This window comes from Lagenorhynchus albirostris, chromosome 2 (assembly GCF_949774975.1).
Source record: "Lagenorhynchus albirostris chromosome 2, mLagAlb1.1, whole genome shotgun sequence".
Lineage (NCBI taxonomy): Eukaryota > Metazoa > Chordata > Mammalia > Artiodactyla > Delphinidae > Lagenorhynchus > Lagenorhynchus albirostris.
In genome coordinates this window covers 173619344-173641474 of record NC_083096.1, presented here as the reverse complement: position 1 = coordinate 173641474, position 22131 = coordinate 173619344, and the positions used below count along the sequence as shown (strand labels likewise).

The following is a 22131-nucleotide window of genomic DNA, read 5'->3' as shown; positions in this document are numbered from 1 at the left end:
CTAGCCGCATGTGTCTGTTCAAATGTAAATTAAGTAAACATTTACAAATGTAAATGTTTGCATTAGCCACATTTCAAGTGCTAACAAGTAGGACATATGACTATAAAACATTTCCATCATCTCCAAGAGCCATATTGACACTGTTATTCTCGACTCTGTCTCTCGGAGATTTTGGAGACAAGAAATTATCCACTCTTAGCTGCCTGGTTGTTTTGATTATTTGGGTGCTTGTTTTTTGGTTTTTCTCTTTGTAAATGTAACCACGTAATAAAAAGTTTGAAAAATTGAGGGGAAATAAAAAGATGGGACCTCCTCACAGCTTCCCCTGCTCATCCTTACCCCTGTTAATGCACTGGCTTTGCTTCCGGTTGTGTTTCCCGGCAGTCAGTTTGCAAACCTTTCCAGTATACCTACTATGTGCTAGGCTTATTGCCAAGTGCTTCCTGTGTATTATCTCAGTTAGTCTTCCCATCAAACTCATGCAGTTCACAACTGTTACTGTCCTGAGGTTGAGAGACTTGTCCAAGGTCACACAGCGACGTGGCTGGGGTAGGAATTAGGATTCAGGTCCATCTGACAGCAAAACCAGTGCTTCCCATGCCTTGGAAGGAAAGGGGCTTTTTATGTAGTTGGATTCCCAGCGAACACCTCATTTTTTTTTTTTTTTGCGGTATGTAGGCCTCTCACTGTTGTGGCCTCTCCCGTTGCGGAGCACAGGCTCTGGACGCGCAGGCTCAGCGGCCATGGCTCACGGGCCCAGCCGCTCCGCGGCATGTGGAATCTTCCAGGACCGGGGACGAACCCGTGTCCCCTGCACTGGCAGGCGGACTCTCAGCCACTGTGCCACCAGGGAAGCCCGAACACCTCATTTTGCCTTCTACTATTTTTCTTAATTTCATGTCAAATGTTTTTTTTTTTTAAACTTGGACAGAGTTTGACCCCCACCCTTTTTTTCTGATAATTTTATTTACTCATTTATTTATTTTTGTCTGCATTGGGTCTTCGTTGTGGTACGTGGGCTTCTCATTGCGGTAGCTTGTTGCGGCGCATGGGCTCTAGGTGCACAGGCTTCAGTAGTTGTGGCGCACGGGCTTAGTTGCTCCGAGGCACGTGGGATCTTCCTGGACCAGGGCTCGAACCCGTGTCCCCTGCATTGGCAGGTGGATTCTTAACCACTGCACCACCAGGGAAGCCCATAGTCGAATATTTTTTCCCACCTACTGCCAGCCTTCGTATCTAATATATCAATATTTACAGGTTGCCACTTTGAGCGCCGGGGGGCGGCAGTGGAGGATATGATAGCGATCAGCCCTAAGCCTGAGCTAGAAACCCCTGCGTTGGAAGGAGCCTCCTCCCTCCCCTGCCCTGGCTACCATGTGTTGCTGGCCTGGGCAGCAGGCAGTTGTGGGATCTGGACAGACCCAGCTCTATTGAGCCTCCCAGAATTGAGGGGCATAGGGTGCTGTAGGGGGCATTTCCTGGTCACGTGGTCTAGCAGAGCTGGCAGCAAAATTGCCCACATGTCTCAGGAACCTAGCCTGGCATCTTCACCTGGTGGGGTAGTTGGAGATAACGCCAGTGCCTCCATCCATTCCACTGGGCCTCCAAGTGGGCTGGTTGGGGTAGAAGGAAAGCTGAGTGCCCTATGCCGGGAAGAGTCAGCTCCAGGGAGACGTGGATGAAATGAGTGGGCCATGCTTAGGGGCAGGAAGGCTTTCTAGAGGCCGGGGCCTCGGAGGATGGGAGGATGTGGCTCCTGGCTAGGACAGCAGCACGGCCGTCTTCCCCGGTGGGAGTGGCCTCTGCATCCCCTTCAGCTCCCCCTCCCCTTTTCCTGCAGGGAGAAGGACAGCCTAGCCCACAGCCTGCAGGTGGCCCAGCAGCAGGCTGAGGAGCTACCGCAGGAGCGGGAGAAGCTGCATGCAGCCCAGGAGGAGCTGCGGCGCCAGCGGGAGCAGCTGGAGGAAGAGCGGGAGGACGCAGCACAGGACAGCGCACGGACACGCAGGGAGCTCGAGCGCAGGTGAGTGGCTTCTGGCTCCCTGCCAGGGCCGCTTGGGTGGGCCATGGGGCTCCCGACTGTCCCTGGGGGCTAGGGAGTACTGACTGTGTCTTGGGCCTTCTACCGTCTCGAGGAGCCTCATGGCACCCCTCTGCTATAGGGTCTTCTCACCAGACCCATTTCAGGAAACTGAGATTCAGGGAGGTTTAGTCATTTACCTGAGATCAGAGAACTGGTAGGAGGTAGAGTGTGGATGATGATAACAACTGGACTTCCCTGGCGGTCCAGTGGTTAAGGCTCTGCGCTTCTACTGCAGGGGGCGTGGGTTTGATCCCTGGTTGGGGAACTAAGATCCCACATGCCTTGCAGCACAGCCAAAAAACAAAAAACCCGAATATAACAGTAGTTATATTAACTATATAGCATTAGTATTATTAATTAAGTTAATTAACAATAATATTAATATAACATTAATAATTTTTAAATTTAAAGTTATAATAATAACATCAGTACTTATATTACTAAGTACCAGCCACCTTTTTTTTTTTTTTTTTTTTTTTTTTTTGCGGTACGCGGGCCTCTCACTGTCGTGGCCTCTCCCGTTGCGGAGCACAGGCTCCGGACGCGCAGGCTCAGCGGCCATGGCTCACGGGCCTAGCCGCCCCGCGGCATGTGGGATCCTCCTGGACTGGGGCATGAACCTGTGTCCCCTGCATCGGCAGGCGGACTCTCAACCACTGTGCCACCAGGGAAGCCCCAGGCACCACTTTAAGCACTTAGATTCTCTTATTTAACCTTCATGATAACTCTGTGATGTAGGAGCTATTATTATCTCCATTTGGATGAGATGGATGGTGAAACTGAGGCACAGAGAGGTTATGTAACTTGCCCAAGGTCACACAGCTAGTTAGTGGAAGAGCCAGGATTTGAACTCAGTCATTGGGGCTTCAGAGTTAATCTCTTAACCACATCACTATTTACTTCTGTGAGGCATTAGTAACAGTGATGTTTAGTACATTGTGGCGGTGGATATTATCCTTGTTTCCGAAGGCCCTTGGAGAGATATGTCAGGTACAATAAGGACACATATCCTTTTTTTTTTTTTTAATTTTATTTATTTTTGGCTGCGTTGGGTCTTCGTTGCTGTGGGCGGGCTTTCTCTAGTTGCGGCAAGCGGGGGCTACTCTTCGTTGCGGTGCGTGGGCTTCTTATTGTGGTGGCTTCTCTTGTTACGGAGCACGGGCTCTAGGTGCGTAGGCTTCAGTAGTTGCAGCACATGGGCTCAGTAGTTGTGGCACGCGAGCCCTAGAGCACGCGGGCTTCAGTAGTTGTGATGCATGGGCTCAGTAGTTGTGGCTCGCGGGCTTAGTTGCTCTGTGACATGAGGAATCTTCCCGGACCAGGGGTCGAACTCGTGTCCCCTGCATTGGCAGGCAGATTCTTAACCACTGTGCCACCAGGGAAATCCCAGGACACATATCCTTTTCACAACGTTATGAGGCGAGCATTACCCCATTTTGCAGATGTGAAAACTGAGGCCCAACAGTGGGCTTGGCTGTCCTTGTGGATGAGGCTCCTGCCTTGGGCCTGGCCCCTGGCTGCTCCAGCATGTCTGGCCATGGGAGACTCAGGGTAGGGGAGTGACATGGGGCACCCCCCCACCCTCTGTCCCACAGCCATAGACAACTAGAGCAGCTGGAAGTGAAGCGCTCAGGGCTGGCGAAGGAGCTGGTGGAGGTGAGGGAGGCGCTGAGCTGTACCACGCTTCAGCGGGACATGCTGCAGGCTGAGAAGGCCGAGGTGGCCGAGGCGCTGACCAAGGTGGGTCCCCGTTTGCCACACCGCCACAAACCCACCTCTACCCTAGGCCCCAGGCCTTCTCACTCTGGGCGCAGACTGACCCCTATTTCAGGCTCACCTCTGACCCTGGCCACACACTGATCTCTGATCCCAGCCATAAGTTAACTGACCTTTAGGACTGGTCATATCCCTGCTTTTCCAGATGCTTCTGGGGCAGGGCCTGCAGCTCAGGTCATCCAGTCCCATCTCTGGACACAGGTCCTGGGGTCTGTGAGGGTTGGGGGCACAGATCTTGGTCGGTGCCTGCCCTGCTGTCTGTGGTCTGGGCCCTGAGCAAGGCCACCCTAGACCCCACTCTGGGGTGCCCTCTGACCTCTGGCCGCGCCCCACAGTGGGAGCAGCTTCATTGGTCCTTGCATGGCTCTGGGTGTGCAGCAGCGTGGGCAGCAGGGCGTCTGCAGGGATTTTGTTTCTGTCTCGTGTTCTCATGTTCTATCTCCCTCCTCGTGTCCCCTGCCCTGTCTCTGGGGGCCCTGTCTCTCCGTGCCTCTTCTCGTCACCTCCTGCCTCTCCCATCTCTCTGCCTTTCTCCCCATCTCTCCTTATCTTTCCATGTCTCTGCACGTCTTTTCCCATCTCTCTCCATCTCTCCCCGCCTGACCGTCTCTGGCCGCCCTGGTCCCGACCCTGCAGGCTGAGGCTGGCCGCGTGGAGCTTGAGCTCTCCATGACCAAGCTGAGGGCCGAGGAGGCCTCTCTGCGGGACTCCTTATCCAAGCTGAGCGCCCTGAACGAGAGTCTTGCCCAGGACAAGCTGGGTCTGAACCGCCTTGTCGCCCAGGTATGTTGTGTGCCATCAGGCCTTCCTGCCTCGCCCACCTGTCCTCCCCGCTCAGAAACCCCGCTGAGGCATCCCCAGGCCCAGCCTAGGCCCACACCCCGACATCTCCCTGTACACCTCTGTCCCTCTGTCTTGTTGTTCTGTCTCTGACTCCTTCTGTCTGTCTGTCTTCTCTCTCATGGTCTGAGAGGGAAGAAGCTCCATGGGCCCTTCCTTCTGCTCCTCCCCAGTGTCCACACACCCTAGGGCACCGCCCCTTACCCCCGGGAGCCTCCCACGTGCTGGCTGTAATGGGTGGGTGGAGAAGGCATCCTTGGTCCCGGGTGGGACCTCTTTGGACCATGAGGGCCTGGGCTGATCTGGTCACTCGCCTCCGCCTGGCCCCCACAGCTCGAAGAGGAAAAGGCAGCCCTGCTGGGCCGGCAGCGGCAGGCGGAGCGCGAGGCCGCCTCCGCGCAGGAGGGGCAGGTGCTGCTGGAGCAGCTGCGGCTGGAGCACGAGGTGGAGCGGCAGGGCCTGCAGGGCTCCCTGCGGGCGGCAGAGCAGGCCCGGGGGGCCCTGGAGCGCCAGCTCCCGGAGTTGCACCAGGAGCGCTGCCGGCTGCAGGAGCAGCTGGCCCAGGTGGGTGTACGTGGGGTCTGGGGAGCAGGTGGGGAAGGGGTTCTAGGCTCCCGGCCTTTTGCATTCTGTCCTGGGGGACGTCACAGGCTCAGGAGCCTGCTTCCCGGCTGAAATCCAGCCCCACCTCTGGCAGCTGGGGGCCTTGAGCAAGTTACCCGACCTCCCCGTGCCTCAGTGGCCCCACCTGTAACATGGGGCTAATAGTTCTTACCACAAAGCGTTGTTCTGAAGAGTATACGGTGTAAGCACTTACAGAAATGAATCACCACTCAGTAAAGATTAGTGATATAATTGGTAGAGAATTTTAGAATTGGAATCTTAGACTTGTTGGGAAATCATAGCTGGAAGGGATCTTAGGGTGTCTGTCCTGGAGGGCCTGGCTTCCTGGGAGGGGCCTCTAGGGAACAGACGACGCAGTGCAGGGAGCCAGGCTCTAGGTTCCCTTTCTGAGGCCTGCAGCACAGCTCTCCTTTGCTTTCTCTTATACATTCAGCTTCTCTGGACATTTTGGGGTGCAGGAAGTGTTTGGTTGCCACCCAAACTAAGTGACGACCCTTATGTTTGCATGTGCGTGCACTGCAGGTCCAGAGAAGGCTGTGATTTGTCCAGGTTCACACAGCACATCAGGGTACAACCGGGGCTTGAACCTGGTCTCCTGCCTGCCAGGGCCGGGTCCGGCCCAGGGTCGGGGTGATGCCCGATAAGCAGGCTGGGGGATTCCAGGGCTGGTGCTCACAGCGCCGGGGTGGGGCCAGCTCTCCCGGCAGCTGAGCGGGCGGGAGCACGAGCTGGAGCAGGCTCGGCGGGAGACGCAGCGGCAGACGGAGGCGTCGGAGCGGGCGGCCCGGGAGAAGGAGGCGCTGGCCAAGGAGCGGGCCGGCCTGGCGGTGCAGCTAGCAGCAGCCGAGCGTGAGGGCCGGACCCTGTCGGAGGAGGCCACACGCCTGCGGTGAGGCCTTGAGCTCTGCCCAGCCCGCCCTGGGGGGTCTGACGGAGCCACCCCGTGGCCAGCCACGTCCAGCACGGGCCCCCAGGGGCCAGGTCACCAGCTCATCTCAGCCTGGGCTCAGGCTTCCCCGGGGAGCGTGGGCGCGGCTGGGCAGGTGGGCTGGCGCCTGGCCCATGGCTGGCCACGCCCTGGGATTCACAGTGTCCTGGGGCCCGGGAGGCTGGGTCCCGGGGCCTCAGGGATCGTACGTGCTGCAGCTTGGAGAAGGAAGCCCTGGAGAGCAGCCTGTTTGAGGTGCAGCGGCAGCTGGCGCAGCTCGAGGCCCGGCGGGAGCAGCTGGAAGCAGATGGGCAGGCCCTACTGCTGGCCAAGGAGACCCTGACCGGTAGGGAGGCCAGGGGTGAGGGGTGGGGAACCCCGGGCTCCAGCCCGGAGCTGGAGCTGTAACCTGTAGAGTTCTGGGATCTCACCGAAACTGGGATCACTGGCTTTGGGTTGTGGCTGACCTGGCTTCCAGTCCAGCCACTGTCCCAGGCCAGCCGCTTCCCTCTCTGGGCCACGGGTTCCTCCTCTGACAGTTAGAGGTGATGAGGCTTTGCCAGGATGAGGTGAGAAAAGCATGACCTTGGCACAGTGCCTGGCTCTGCAGCCAGCGGTGGCTGCTATCATCATCAGGGCGCTTAGAGAGTTCTGCGTCTCCGCGGAGCCATCATCAGCTGCTTTTCTGACGACTCTCATTCCCGCCCAGTCTCTGAACTCACAGGTTTTTCTTGCTCAACAAACATTTACTAAGCACCTGCTTGGGCCGCGAAAATTAAGTTTTTCGTCCACGTCCACGTGAGCCAGACAGAACCGGGAAGGGAAATGCTGACGGTCTCTGGTGGACTTTCCACCCCGAGGATAGTTTTTAGATTGTCCCCTGTGGGGTGCACCCTCCCCTGGTCACTTTCATTAGTGCTGAGAGTCCCGCAAGTATGCTTATGGCAGTCAGTCAGTAAAGGTGATGCCTCATGGAAAGCTGTGCAGCCTTGGGAGGTTACCTGTCTCCTCTGAGCCTCTGTTTCCTCATCTGTAAATTGGGGATAAGCCACGTGGGTGTGATGTGAAGCTGTGTTGTGCTCAGCCAGGTGCCTGCCCGTGATAAGCACTCAGTCAGTGATGGGGGTTCTCATGTTTTTGCTGTCCTCTCCATTTGGGGGGCCATCCTCATCAGTCACTTCATCCTTTAGATGCCACTCCAGGTAGGTAGGGAGAGGGACAGGGCCACTGGGCCCATGCAGTTGACGGGGAAACAGAGGCCCAGAGAGGGCAAGAATGTTCTCCAAGGGAACTCAGCTAGATACCGGTGGGCCCTCTCCCCTCTGGGATTTTGCCCACATTGCTCACCTGGCCTGAGTCTGTTGGCCCACTGGGAGGTTCTCCTTTCCATCCCTTCTGTGCAGGGGAGTTGGCGGGCTTGCGGCAGCAGATAACAACTACAGAGGAGAAGGTCGCTCTGGACAAGGAACTGATGGCCCAGAAGTTGGTGCAGGCTGAGCGGGAGGCCCAGGCCTCTCTGCGGGAGCAGCGGGCAGTCCACAAGGAGGACTTACAGCGACTCCAGCGAGAGAAGGTTCAGGCAGCTGGGTTGGGGCAGGCGGTGGGGTGGGGGAGGGCTCTGAACCACTGTCTCTGTCTCCTCTGTGACCTCAGGCGAGTATCCTTCTCACTCTGCATCCGTGAAATGGAACTTCTTCTCTGTTTCAGGGGCTCTGGGGGCAGCTGGGAGGATCCATCGGGGACCACTCCTTATCAAACATGCAGATTCCCAGGCCCCAATCTGGTCCAGCCCTGGTGATCCTGATGCAGGGGGTCCACGACCATATTTGGAAAATGCTGATCTAATGTAGAGTCCGAAAGCACTTTAATTTGCTAAGAAGTGCAGTTTGCATATGAAAGATCACTCAGGGGACCAGAGCACATAGAAAGGCGAGGGGCCAGGTCACCAAAAGACAGAAGTACCTAAGAACACTGGCTCTGGAGTTACATTGCCTGGGTTTCAACCTGATCTTGGCCAAATGCTGGTTATGTTACCTAAGGTCTCTGTGCCTTCATTTCCCCATTTAAAAAAAAAAATATTTATTTATTTATTTATTTGGCTGCACCAGGTTTTAGCTGCGGCATGTGGGATCTTCGTTGCCGCATGCAGGATCTTTTTTTTTTTTTAGTTGCAGCATGTGGAATCTTTAGTTGCGGCATGTGGGATCTAGTTCCCTGACCAGGGATCGAACCTGGGCCCCCTGTACTGGGAGCACGGAGTCTTAGCCACTGGACCACCAGGGAAGTCCCCCATTTCCCCATCTTAACAATGGGGATAATGATAGTATAATTTATGAGGATGAGGTGAGATGATCCTTACCAAGAGCTTAACATAGAGACTGGCGCTTTGTAAATGCTCCACAATTGCTGGTTGTCATTATTACTATCGTACTGAGATACTCTCCAGAGTGGGCCTCTGGACAGGGGACCTGAGTCACTCATCTTGGACTGGGCTGCTGCTGACAGAGGTTCAGGCTGTGGCTCCCGACACCAGGGGGCGCCATTCACCTTGTACGTAATCTTTTTGGATTTGTGGATAGAATCACTTCTCCAGCAGGTGGCGACAGAGCATTTGAAGCAGAGACACTTTTCACACAGCTGTTAGGGACTAGTGCTGGGGCCAGGCACCTCCCTCAGACCCCAAGTGGGCTCTGCCTGTGGGTTGTACCCACCCAGTCCCCAGGGAGCCAAGCTCTCCTGTGCCTTCCCTCATTCTCGCTGCACCAGCAGACTCAGCCTCTTAATGTCACCATGCCTGTACTCTTGTCTGCAGCTATTCTGCCACCCCCAGACCCATGCCCTCTTATTGCTCACAGCTGACCCAACTCCCCTCTACCCCAACCCCCAATCCTGGTCCCTCTTTCACAAGCTCTGAGCAACCCGCTATTCTAAAATTCAGATTGCTCCTTGTCACTGTGTCTTGAGGCTCTGCCGTCTCAACTGTCCTGAAAATCAGGTCACCCCTCCCTAAAGCCCACTGGTCTGGTCTGGCCTGGCTGCTGCCTGTGGCTCTGGCCTCGTCCTTCACCATGTCCTCCTCGTAGTCCAAGCTCCAGTGACCTTAAATATCACAGTTTCCCTGTTCGTCATGTTTCCTCTTTCCTCCGAGTCGTCTCCGGGGCTGTACTCTGGCCTGGGGTTCTTTTCCTTTTCTCTCTACCTGACTGACGGCTGCTTGTTTCCTCCAGGAAACATTCTCTGACCCCTCACCCTCCTCCCCCCACCCACCCAAAGGCCAGGCTGTTGCTCCTGGCATGTCCCCATCACGGCCCTCATTATCACCCACCCCACCTTGTAGTTCCCTGATTACCTGCCCCACGGCCCTTGCTGCCCCGAGGTTGGCGAGGGGCTGTCTGGGCCCAGCCTCGTGGGTCACACGCACGTGGGCCTGGCCCCCAGGAGGCGGCATGGCGGGAGCTGGAGGCAGAGCGGGCCCAGCTGCAGAGTCAGCTGCAGCGGGAACGGGAGGAACTGCTGGCCCGGCTGGAGGCCGAGAAGGAAGAGCTAAGCGAGGAGATTGCCGCCCTGCAGCAGGAGCGCGACGAGGGCCTCCTCCTGGCCGAGAGCGAGAAGCAGCAGGTTCGTGAGCCCTGCTGTGGCCTCCACTGCTGCCTGAGGGGCCCCTGTTCTGGGGCTGGTCCCCGCTCAGCCACCCAGCAGCTAGGAGCTAGGAGTCCTTTTCTGGGCCTCGGTTTCCTCATCTTCAGGATGGGGGAGTTCAAGGGGTGTTGGTGAAGCGTCGCTGAGACCCCTGTCCAGCGAGCGGGCCCGGCACGTGGTGGGAGCTTACTGAGTGGCAGCCGCAGTCATGACACCGTGAGCATTGTTCCAGAAAAGCTGACCCACGTTCTCCCATCCCTCCTCCCACCCCAGGCTGGGCATGGCGTCCCCATGACCGCCTCTGAGCAGTCCCTGCGAAGCCCACATGCAGCAGCTGACCCTCCTCAGAAAGAACTAACTCCTGACTTTCCCATAATGTAATGGAGACAGGGCAGACTGCGTCCATCTCCTCTCCTCACCTGCTGCATCACCCTGGGCAAGTCACTTTACCTCTTTGAGCCTCAGTAGCCTCATCTGTAAAATGGGAATAATGAAAGGCCCTGCTTCAGGATGTGAGATTTCCGAGTTGTATCTGTGTCCAGGTTATTGTTACTGCTGTTGTACCCTTTCCTGGGGCTGCCGAGGGGGTGAGCCTGCACCTCTGCCCTGGCTTCACCTGTGGTGGCTCAGTCAGGTCCCCGAGCCCCCAGTGGGCACATTTCCGAGGCCAACGTGGGGGAAAGGCCCAAGCATGCCCAAGACCACCCAACACCCCGAGCCCTTTGCTCCCTGCCTCTGCCCAGGCCCTGTCCCTGAAGGAGTCCGAGAAGACGGCGCTGTCGGAGAAGTTGATGGGGACGCAGCACAGCCTGGCCGCCATCTCCCTGGAGATGGAGCGACAGAAGCGCGATGCTCAGAGCCGGCAGGAGCAGGACCGGGTAGGCCAGGCGGGGGCGGGTGGGCCTCCATCGGAGCCGGGATTGGGGATCGGGGGGGCACAGCACTGCCCGAGGGGGACACGTGGCTCTGCCCTGGGGGCTGCATCCAGGCGGTCGGTGGAGCTTCCCCCTTCCTTGGGAGTCCCCACTGGAGGGAGGTGGCACGGCTCTGCTCTGTGAATGCCCTAGCCTGAGGGAGAGACCGGCTACGTGCATAGCACTTGCCAGGCGTCAAGGGATCAGTAGAGGGCCCGGCAGGCCAGCGTGAGGGGCCGTGTCTAGAGCCGCAAATGGACAGTTCAGTTGGCGCAGCTGGGATCAGTGGCGGTGCGGGCTGGGAGTGCGGGGGAGGAGGACACGGCAGTGCCAAGTCTCAGGAGCCCGTGTGTCCTAGAGCACCGTGAATGCCCTGACGTCCGAGCTGCGGGACCTGCGGGCCCAGCTTGAGGAGGCTGCCGCGGCCCATGCGCAGGAGGTGAAGAGGCTGCAGGAACAGGCCCGAGACCTGGGCCGGCAGCGGGAGTCCTGCCTGCGTGAGGTGAGCTGCCTGCCCGTCCACCCACCCGCTTCCTCCTAGGCAGTGCAGCCTAGACGCCGCTGGGAACCCAGAAGCGTGTGTTCGAGGACAAAGGAATGCATGAAAGGAAGCAGGCGGCAGGCGTTAGGCGTTTATTAAGTACATGCTGGGTACGTGAGGGACTTGGGCTCTCACGGAGAGGCTGGGCTGGGCGTCCCTGCCCTCTTGAGGTTGATCCACAGGATGATCTTTTTATTTATTTTATTTTATTTTATTTATTTGTTTTTTGGCTGCGTTGGGTCTTCGTTGCTGCCTGCGGGCTTTCTCTAGTTGCGGTGAGCGGGGGCTGCTCTTTGTTGCGGTGCGCGGGCTTCTCATTGCAGTGGCTTCTCTTGTTGCGGAGCACGGGCTCTAGGCGCGCGGGCTTCAGTAGTTGTGGCATGCAGGCTCATTAGTTGTGGCTTGTGGGCTCTAAGAGCGCAGGCTCAGTAGTTGTGGCGCACCGGCTCAGTTGCTCTGCGGCGTGTGGGATCTACCCGGCCCAGGGCTCGAACCCGTGTCCCCTGAATTGGCAGGCGGATTCTTAACCACTGTGCCACCAGGGAAGTCCCACAGGATGATCTTGATTGATGTTTATTTCAGGCCAGAGCACCGCTGACTCCAATATGTTTTGCCCCAAATCATAACTCACACCTGCAGTCCGAGCCGCTGCAGAGGGATGGGGCAGGTGCCCTGTGGCCAGGGAGACGGGGATGGGCTCCTTTCCACCCAGCTTGAGTGGGCCCCGACCCCCGTATGTGGACCCCCGCTGTCCTCACAGGCAGAAGAGCTTCGGACCCAGCTGCACCTGCTGGAGGATGCCCGCGACGGGCTGCGGCGGGAGCTGCTGGAGGCCCAGCGCAAGTTGCGTGAGAGCCAGGACAACCGTGAGGCCCAGCGCCAGGAGGCGGGTGAGCTGCGGCGCAGCCTGAGCGAGGGGGCCAAGGAGCTCGAGGCCCTGCGGCGGTCCAACGAGGAGCTGCGGGTGGCCGTGAAGAAGGCGGAGAGTGAGCGGATCAGGTGGGGTGACACGGGGGCCCAGCCCCCAGCCCTTCACCAAGCCTCGTCCTTCATTCGCACTGAATGTCATCCCAGGAACTAACTTCACCCCCCGTGGTTCTGGGGAAATCGCGCAGATGGGGAGTCTCTGCCCTCGAACCAAGCCCGGACTTGGTTTGTTTTAGGTGACTGTCCTCCCTGAAGGAAGGGGAATGGTGGTTGCAGGCAGGGTTGGGCCCAGACTCTGACCTCACCCACTGGCATCACTCTGGAGACTAGCGTGTGTCGCTGGTCCACCTCTCTCAGCCGAGGGCCTGATCCCCAGCCCTGGAGGGCTCAGCTCAGGAGAGGGCCACTTTGCAGGCAGCACTGGGGGAACCTCTAGGCCAAGAGCCTGCCAGACCCACTCCGGGAATCAGGGGAAGGGACCTTTGTGTAGGGCCACTCACCTACTCTTCCAGGACCTGGGGCTACCTCTGCCCTCTGTCCCCTCCAGCCTGAAGCTTGCCAATGAGGACAAGGAACAGAAGCTCGTGCTCCTGGAGGAGGCCCGGGCGGCTGTGGGCAAGGAGGCTGGCGAGCTGCGGGCTGGGCTGCAGGAGGTGGAGCGCTCACGGCTGGAGGCTCGGAGGGAGCTGCAGGAGCTCCGGCGGCAGGTAACACCCCTGGGCAGTCACTGTGTGCGCTGGGCCACAGCACCCCCTTTTGGGAGCCGAGGTCCCTCACAGGTAAAACCAGGGCCTTGAACTATAACAAGGCTTGTTACCTAACCTTGGTATTAATGGGTGGGCTTTGAGGAATCCTCAGACCCTGAAACCGTGTGTTTGTGTGTGTGTGTGTGGATACATTTGTGTTCACACTCGCTCACATTTCTCCAAAGACTGGGTCTGGGGCTCTTGTCCAATTCTCAAAGGAATCTGTGAACAGCAAGAGGTGCAGATCCCGTGAACTAGGTCAGGAGCTGGCAACCTTTTTTTGTAAAGCGCCCAGTAGTAAATATTTCCAGCTTTATGGGCCATACGGTCTCTGTTGCAGCCACTCAACTCTGCCATCGTAGGGAGGAAGCAGGTCTGGACGGTACCTACATGGGTGGAGTGTGTTCCATTAAAACTTTGCTTATGGACATTGAAATTTGAATTTTATATACTTTTTTTATGATTTAAAAAAATTATTTAGGCTGCATTGGGTCGTCTTTGCTGCGTGCGGGCTTTCTCTAGTCGCGGCGAGCGGGGGGCTACTCTTCGTTGCGGTGCGCGGGCTTCTCTTGTTGCGGAGCACGGGCTCTAGGCGCGCGGGCTTCAGTAGTTGTGGCATGTGGGCTCAGTAGTTGTGGCTCGCGGGCTCTAGAGGGCAGGCTCAGTAGTTGTGGCGCACGGGCCTAGTTGCTCCGTGGCATATGGGATCTTCCTGGACCACAGCTTGAACCTGTGTTCCCTGCGTTGGCAGGCAGATTCTTAACCACTGTGCCACCAGGGAAGTCCCCTGAATTTTATATACTTTTCACGTGTCGGAAATATTGTTCTTCTTTTGCTTTTCTTTCAACCATGTAAAAATGAGCCGTTTTTAACTACTTAAAAATGTACAAACCATCCTTAGCTCAAGCCCTTACAGAAGCAGATGACCGGTGGAATTTGGCCTGCAGAATTTTGGCCTGCAGTTTGCAGAGCCCTGAACTAGATGATTTCCAAGCCCATCAATAACAGCAAGCATTTAACAAGTGCCTGCTGTATACTGGGCACTGCCCTGGACACTAAGGGCTCAGGCTTTCCCGCCCTAGAAGACCCGGCAGAACAGGAAACAGCCCCCTTTGGCACCCAGGCCCTGCCTCCCCAGAGATATTGCAGCCTGAATAACAAATCCCCTCCACCTCCCACCGATGTACCCCTCTACCCGGGCCCCCTCCCAATGGGCTGAAGTCCCAGGAAACATTAGGAATCCCTGAAAGGAACTGTGTGCCAGGCTCTTGCTGGGTGTTTTGTGTGTTATAGTACGTTTTCATATTCCCTTTGCTGTAGCACTGTGGGGTAAGTAAGCCTCATCCCCCCACCTGCTCCTCTGGGGAAATAGGGGCCTAGAAACATCCCTTTGATTCTGCTTGTCTGAGATCAAATCCCAGTCTGCTGCTTATGAGCTGTGTGACTTTGGGCAAGTCTCTTCACCTCTCTACGCTTTCGTCTTCATGTCTGTTAAAGAGGGAGAATGTTAGTACTTACCCCGTATTGAGTTAATAGGAGCAAAGTGCTTAGAACAGAGCTGGACACATGGTAAACACTCCATAAAAGTTAGGCATCATCGTAGAGGTGAAAAGTGACCCAGAGTTCCTGCCCTGCCCTATCTCTACTCTCCACGATAGGTAGTTATGATTAGGTGGTACATTGAGGTCATTGGTGCCCAGGTGCCTGGCGTGGCTCAACCAGGGTGGAGTTATCAGGGGCAGGCTCCCAGTGGATTGGGGTGGTGTTCAATGTATGTGTCCCTAGAGCAGTGGGTCTCAAATACCCTCTGTGCCCGGTTTGGACTGGGCAGGGTATAGGGGCAGAGCTGAAAAGGCTGCCATTGAGCCTGCGGGCACTCTCCAGTACCCTGGGCTAGAAGGGGCTGTGGGTGCTGAGAATGGGTCCTAGGTCCTGCCTGTGTCCACTCTTTCTCACAGATGAAGATGCTGGACAGTGAGAACACCAGGCTGGGCCGGGAGCTGGTGGAGCTGCAGGGCCGCGTGGCACTGGGCGAGAGGGCAGAAAAGGAGGGCAGACGGGAGGCCCTGGGCCTCCGACAGAAGCTGCTAAAGGGCGAAGCCAACCTGGAGGCTGTGCGGCAGGAGGTAACTAGATGGTGGGCAGACTGCCTGGAGGAGGAGGATCCTCAGAGGCAGCCAGGCTGCCCTGGGCCTTCTCCAGTGAGAAGCAATGGGGACTCCAATGCTGGAGTCATTCTGAGAGATCACGCCTAGGACTGGTCCCTGTTCCCCACTCCTTGAGATTCTTCCCCAGGTATAATAATAGCAGTAATAACAACTGCAAGAACTGTGTAGTGGGGGTGGGGGGAGCCTTGTAGACAGAATCTTGTTTGATTCTCCCAGCAGCCTCATGATGTAGGTATAATTAGCCCCAGTTTACAGAGGGAACCAGACACTGGGGCTCAGAGAGGTCAAGGGATCTACTCAAGGTCACACAGCCACCCAGGTCTGTCAGACTCCAAAGCCTACACTCTTTTCACTCTGTGTTTTCTGGCAGTGAATCTACTGTGTGACCTTGACTAAATCACTCAACCTCTCTGTGCTTTAGAGCATTCATGGGATAGGGGCTAGCACAGCAGGGGATGTATACCAGGTCCTTGTGTAGGTCTTGTCATCCAGGAGGTGTTCCATAGATGGTTTCCATTGAAACTGATGACTGTGAGAGGTTGACTCATTCTCGGAACCAGAGGAGTATGTGTGAGTGTGTGTGACCATGCACTTCACTGGTAAATAATTTTTTACTACCTCCCCTCATTGTGGGATTTATTGATAAATTATGTGTACCGAGAGGCAGTGTGGCCTAGTGGTTAAGAGAAAAGGCTCTGGAGCCAGGGTGCCTGGCTTTGAATCCTAGCTCTCAGTTTACTAGCTGTGTGGCCTCCGGCAAGTTACATAACTGCCCTGTGCTCAGTTTCCTCATCTGTAAAATGGAGATGATTTATAGTGGTAATTAGAGTTGATTTTTTTTGAGGGGAAAGTACTTAGTACCTGGCACTGATAATTCCTATCTGTGTAAGCATTAGCTGTTAGCTTATTACTAATAAACTGTGTACATTGCAAGGCATATACACAGAAGAAAGAGGTAAACAAATTCTAATAGTTTCCTTCCATACTCCCATGATGTTCCTGCATCTCCTGCCTGGGTGGAGACCATTAACGAAACAGGAGTTCTGCAAGCCACTTTTGGGCCCGTGGGCTCCAGGCTGAGCCTGGGAGGGTGGGTGTCGGGTTGAGGGGCGGCCTTGCTGACCCCCACCTCCCGGCCTTGACCCCTCACCCCAGCTCCAGGGAGCCCAGCGGAAGCTGCAGGAGCAAGAGGGCGAGTTCCGGACCCGCGAGCGAGGCCTGCTGGGCTCCCTGGAGGAGGCACACAGCGCCCAGAAACAGCAGTTGGACCATGCCCGCAGCCTGGAACTGAAGCTGGAGGCCGCCCGGGCCGAGGCTGCGGAGCTGGGGCTGCGACTGAGCGCGGCCGAGGGCCGGGCTCAAGGCCTGGAGGCCGAGCTGGCCCGCGTGGAGACGCAACGGCGCGCAGCGGAGGCCCAGCTGGGGGGCCTGCGCTCAGCCCTGCGCCGGGGCCTGGGCCTCGGTGGTGTGTCCAGCCCTCCCCCGCGGCCCGCGCCCGTCTCTCCTAACGGGAGCGCGCCTGCTGGAGGTGAGAGAGCTCGGTGGAGAAGGGGAGGGTCACTGGGCGGGCCTCGCAGAACCTCCGCCCCTACTCTCCGCCCCCATGTCCAGTTCTGTCCCGCCTACGAGGCCGCCCTTGGCCTGGTCCGCCCCGCCCCTCTTTTGATGACCAGTCTCAAACCCCGCCTCTTCAGCTAGTTCCTTGCTGAGACCCGCCTACCTGCGCCCCCCACCCGGCTTACATCACTTTCTGGCCCTTCGCTGGGCCACGCCCCTCTCGAGCCCAGTCTCTGTCCTGCCACTCACCCAGCCTGATCTGCGCACAACATAGCTGCTTTTTAAAGGGAGTAGAGGGTGGCGCTTTCTTTTTTCCATTGAAATATAGTTGATTTACAATGTGGTAATTTCTGCTGTATTGCAAAGTGATTCAGTTATACATGTATATACATTTTTAAAATATCCTGTTCCATTATGATTTATCACAATATTGAATATAGTTCCCTGTGCTATACAGTAGGACCTTGTTGTTTATCCGTTCTATACATAATAGTTTGCATCTGCTAATCCCAAACTCCCACTCAATTCCTCTCCCACCCCCCTTTCCCCTTGTCAGCCACAAGTCTGTTCTGTGTCTGTTTCTGTGTTATAAAAGTTCATTTGTGTCATATTTTAGATTCCACATTTAAGTGATTATCATATGGTATTTGTCTTTCTCTTTCTGACTTACTTCACTTAGTATGATAATTTCTAGGTCCATCCATGTTGCTGCAAATGGCATTATTTTGTTCTTTTTTATGACTGAGTAGTATTCCATTGTATGTGTATACCACATCATCTTTTTTTTTTAAAAAAAGAAATTATTTATTTGGTTGCACCAGGTCTTAGTTGCAGCAGGTGGGCTCCTTAGTTGTGGCTCCAGGGCTCCTTAGTTGCGGCTCGCTGGCTCCTTAGTTGTGGCATACAAACTCTTAGTTGTGGGATCTAGTTCCCTGACAAGGGATCGAACCCGGGCCCCCTGCATTGGTAGCATGGAGTCTCATCCCCTGCACCACCAGGGAAGTCCCTGTACCACATCTTCTTTATCCATTCATCTGTCGATGGACATTTAGGTTGTTTCCATGTCTTGGCTATTGTGAATAGTGCTGCTATGAACATAGGGGTGCATGTATCTTTTTCCATTATATTTTTGTCTGGATATATGCCCAGGAGTGGGATTGCTGGGTCATATGGCAGCTCTAGTTTTAGTTTTTTGAGGACCCTCCATACTGTTTTCCATAGTGGCTGTGGGTGCTGCTTTTTAATGCCCTTAACTCCTCTGAGTCTTTGAGTCTCCACCCTTTCTAATTGACCCCTGCCCTCTCTCCATCAGCACCTCATCCTCTTCATTCTCTTGTCGCTGGCTCCACACCCCTCCATACCAGAACTGTGACCCCCATATCTACCCCAGAAAGATACACATTCAGCCCAACCCCCTTTCCAGGAACTTCTTCAGAAGAGATCCTCCCACCCGCACCTGCTCCCAAGGCCCAGGGGATGACTCTGGGAAAATCAGCACTGTGTTTCAGCGGGTGCAAGCAGCCTTTTAGGGAGCATTCGTCTTGTCTCGGCCTGACCCCAATCTCACCTTGATTCCTAGGGCCTAGAATAGAACCTGTGGAATCTTAGAACGGTGGGAAATTTCACTATGAGATATTGAGTTGTTGCCTCTTCAAATCCACGGATTTAGCCCCAGGATTGCATTCGTTCATTCAGTTCCGCTATTTATTAAGCACATACTATGTGCCCAGTACAGTTGAAGCACTGGGGATGGAGTGGTAAACAAAACGGACAAGCAGTTCTGCTTTTATGGAGCTTATGGTCTAGGTATGGGAGTAGCAGACAATAAAAGTGCTGTATAAATTAAATATAGAATGTATTGGGTGGTGGTATGAGCTGGAAAATAGGTAAAGAAAAATAAGTCAAGGGATATTGCTGGTGAGAATGTAAAACGGTGCAGCCCCTTTGGAAAATAGTTTGGCAGTTCCTCAAAAAACTAAAACTTAGAATTACCGTCTGACCTAACAATTCCACACCTAGGTATATACCCAAAAGAATAGGCACTTGAATAGATATTGTCCACCAGTGTTGGTTGTAGCATTATTCACAGTAGCCAAAATGTGGAAGCAACCAAAGCGTGAGTCGGCAGGTGAATTGATCATGTGATACCATTATTATTCAACCTTGAAAAGGAGTGACATTTTGATACGTGTTACAACATGGGTAAACTTTGACAACGTTATGCTAAGCGAAATAAGCTACTCACAAAAGGACAAATATAGTATGATTTTACTTATATGAAATATTTAGAATAGACATTCATGGAGACAGAAAGAGTGTAGAGGTTACCAGGGGTGTAAGGGGGTGTGAGGAGGGGAGAATTAAGAGTTACTGCTTACTGGTTACAGAGTTTGGGGTTGTATTAGTCTGCCAAGGCTGCTGTAACAAAGTACCACAAACTGAGTGGCTTAAACAACAGAAATTTATGTCTCAGGGTTCTGGAGCCAGAAGTCCAAGGTCAGGGTGTCTACAGGGCCATGCTTCCCCTAAAGGCATTAGGGAAGAATTTGTTCTAGGTTTCCTAGGTTCTGGTAGTTCCTTGACTTATGGCAGCATAACCCCAGTCTTCACACGGAGTTCTCCTTGAGTGTGTGTCTCAATTCCCCCTTTTTATAAGGACACCGATCATACTGGATTAGGGTCCACCCTACTCCAATATGACCTCATCTTAACTCATGACGTCCATAACAACCCTATCGCCAAATAAGGTCACATTCTGGGTGTGGCAGTTAGGACTTCAACATACGAATTTTGAGGAAATGCGATTCAACCCATAATAGGGGTGATGGAAAGGATTTAGAAACAGTGGTGATGTTCACACAACAGCATATAATTAATGCCACTTAAAGGTGGTGAGAAAGGCATGTTTTGTTATATATATCTTATCACAGTAAAATTTTTTTTTAAAATTTATTTATTTTTGGCTGCGTTGGGTCTTCATTGCAGCGTGCGGGCTTTCTCTAGTTGTGGCGAACAGGGGCTACTCTTTGTTGCGGTGCGCCGGCTTCTCATTGCGGTGGCTTCTCTTGCTGCGGAGCACAGGCTCCAGTTGTTGTGGCGCGCGGGCTCAGTAGTTGTGGCGTGCGGGCTCTAGAGCGCAGGCTCAGTAGTTGTGGTGCACGGGCTTCGTTGCTCCGCGGCATGTGGGATCTTCCCAGACCAGGGCTCAAACCCGTGTCCGCTGCATTGGCAGGCAGATTCTCAACCACTGCGCCTCCAGGGAAGCCCCAGTAAAATTGTTTTTGAAGCTAAGGCCAGGACGGGGGCTAAGGTGTCCCTGTGGGAGGCAGGGAGAGCCCCGCTGAGGAGGAGGTGGGGAAGGGAAGGGTGGGAGAAGAGACTGAGGGCAAGTGGAGAAGTCCTGAGTGGTGGTACCCCTGTCCTGTGCACAGCAAGGGCCACAGCGCTGCCGGAGTGTAGCGAACCAGGTGGAGAGGTGTGGGATGTGAGGCCATGGGACACCAGACCTGCTCAAGCGGTCCTTGCAGGCCGCCACGAGGGTACCGGCTTCACTCTGAGGGGAGGGAGGCAGTGGGTAGACGTCCCGCTCTGGGTCCTCTGGGTGCTGATGTAGCCGTGGGGCTGGCTGGGTGTCACTGCTAAGGCCGACCCCTGTCCTGCAGTTCTCATTATTGACCTCCAGGTGCTGTCTCATCTCTGTCCGCCCTGTCCCCTCCCACCTCGTCATTGCCCGTCATCTCCGAAGCACAGTTCAAGTTTTTCTGCTGGGAAATAGGGGCACCTGGGTTCAAATCCCAGCTCTGGATCTTCCAAGCTTTGAGACCAAGCAAATCACGTAACTGCTCTGAGCCTGCCCAGCCTGTGAAGGGGGGAAGTTGGTCCTTACCTCTCAGGGAATTACTGTGAGGATGAAACGAGATGATGTAGGGAAAGCATTGGCCCAGTGCCTGGCACATAGTAAGCGCTCGTTACAGGGCGGTGTTGAGGGGATGGAGTGTCCACCCTTGGACTGGGCCCAGGGGATGCAGCCCTCATGCGCTTGTGGTCTGGGTGGGAGAGGCAGACATCGGACCCCCATGAGGGTGGGATGAGCTCACCCTAACCCAGCCTGGGGTCAGGGAGGCGTCTGAGGAGAGTTCTTTTTTTTAAAAATAAATTTATTTATTTATTCATTTATTTAATTTTTGGCTGCATTGGGTCTTTGCTGCTGCATGTGGGTTTTCTCTAGTTGCGGCGAGCGGGGGCTACTCTTCCTTGCAGTGTGTGGGCTTCTCACTGCGGTGGCTTCTCTTGTTGCGGAGCATGGGCTCTAGGCGCTCGGGCTTCAGTAGTTGCGGCACTCGGGCTCAATAGTTGTGGCTTGCAGTCTCTAGAGCACAGGGTCAGTAGTTGTGGCGCACGGGCTTAGTTGCTCCGCGGCATGTGGGATCTTCCTGGCCCAGGGCTCGAACCCGTGTCCCCTGCATTGGCAGGTGGGTTATCAACCACTGCGCCACCAGGGAAGCCCCTGAGGAGGGTTCTTTACACGTAGGAATGGGCCAGGCAAAGAGAAGCCATTGAGAGAGAAGGCAACAGAAGGTACAAAGGTCCTGGTGCCTTTGTAAGAGGGAATGTTCTAGAACGTGGGAGCTGTGGGTGATGTGAAGTGGCCAGCTTGTCAGGGGAGAGGGTGATGCTGGTGGGGGTGAGCGACAGGTGATGGCAAGGAAGCTGGGCTTGGTTCTGAGGGTTGGAAGAGCTGGTCAAGGGTTAAGCCAGAGGCCGAGGGGACCCAGGTTGCGCTGTGGGGAGCTCACTGGGCTGCCGGGCTCCGCAGGGACGGGCGAGATGCCTTGGGAGCCTGCAGGCGCCAGCCAGGCAGGAGAGGCCTGTGGCTCCTGCAACCTGAGCGTCTCGTTCTCTAGGAGGCGGGGAAGAGCTCAGCAGCCCCAAGCCCTTGGAACGCAGCCCCGGGTCCCAGCCGCCATCCCCAGGACCTGCCACCTCCCCGGCACCTCCAGACCTGGACCCGGAAGCAGTGCGGGGGGCCCTCCGGGAGCTCCTGCAGGAGCTGCAGAGCGCCCAGAGAGAACGGGTGAGGTGGGGCGTGAGTGGCTGCAGGGGGAGCCCCGTGGCCCAGGGCCCTGTGAGGGGCCGCAGGTCGTCCGAGCAGGTCTTCCCTTCCCCCCAACATCGCGGTTGCAGGATGAGCTTCGGGCCCAGACGAGTACCCTGAGTCGCCAGCTGGCGGAGGCGGAGGCCGAGAGGGACAGTGCGGCCTCACGGGCAAGGCAGTTGCAGAGGGCTGTGGCTGCGAGTGAGGAGGGTGAGTCTGACCCTCTGGGTCCTTGCTTTGCTCTCTTGTGCCCTTAGCAGCTGAGGTGGGAGGCTGTGGGCTTGGCCTGAGCC

At 55.6% G+C, this 22131-nt stretch overlaps 1 protein-coding gene across 7 annotated transcripts in view; it reads left to right on the top strand.

Moving 5' to 3' along the window:
• Nucleotides 1-22131, top strand: part of CROCC (ciliary rootlet coiled-coil, rootletin) — a 48406-nt gene that overhangs the window by 19675 nt on the left and 6600 nt on the right. For 6 of the 7 annotated variants that reach the window (XM_060141293.1, XM_060141294.1, XM_060141292.1 and 3 more), the window contains 16 exons: nucleotides 1841-2023; nucleotides 3679-3823; nucleotides 4496-4642; nucleotides 5033-5263; nucleotides 6019-6212; nucleotides 6470-6597; nucleotides 7655-7824; nucleotides 9690-9869; nucleotides 10634-10768; nucleotides 11163-11306; nucleotides 12106-12344; nucleotides 12820-12979; nucleotides 14977-15144; nucleotides 16342-16714; nucleotides 21648-21817; nucleotides 21928-22048. In XM_060141293.1, coding sequence (XP_059997276.1) covers nucleotides 1841-2023; nucleotides 3679-3823; nucleotides 4496-4642; nucleotides 5033-5263; nucleotides 6019-6212; nucleotides 6470-6597; nucleotides 7655-7824; nucleotides 9690-9869; nucleotides 10634-10768; nucleotides 11163-11306; nucleotides 12106-12344; nucleotides 12820-12979; nucleotides 14977-15144; nucleotides 16342-16714; nucleotides 21648-21817; nucleotides 21928-22048 — 2888 coding nt within the window. The remainder of the gene's footprint in view (nucleotides 1-1840; nucleotides 2024-3678; nucleotides 3824-4495; nucleotides 4643-5032; nucleotides 5264-6018; nucleotides 6213-6469; nucleotides 6598-7654; nucleotides 7825-9689; nucleotides 9870-10633; nucleotides 10769-11162; nucleotides 11307-12105; nucleotides 12345-12819; nucleotides 12980-14976; nucleotides 15145-16341; nucleotides 16715-21647; nucleotides 21818-21927; nucleotides 22049-22131) is intronic. The other variant, XM_060141289.1, reaches the window with a different exon arrangement.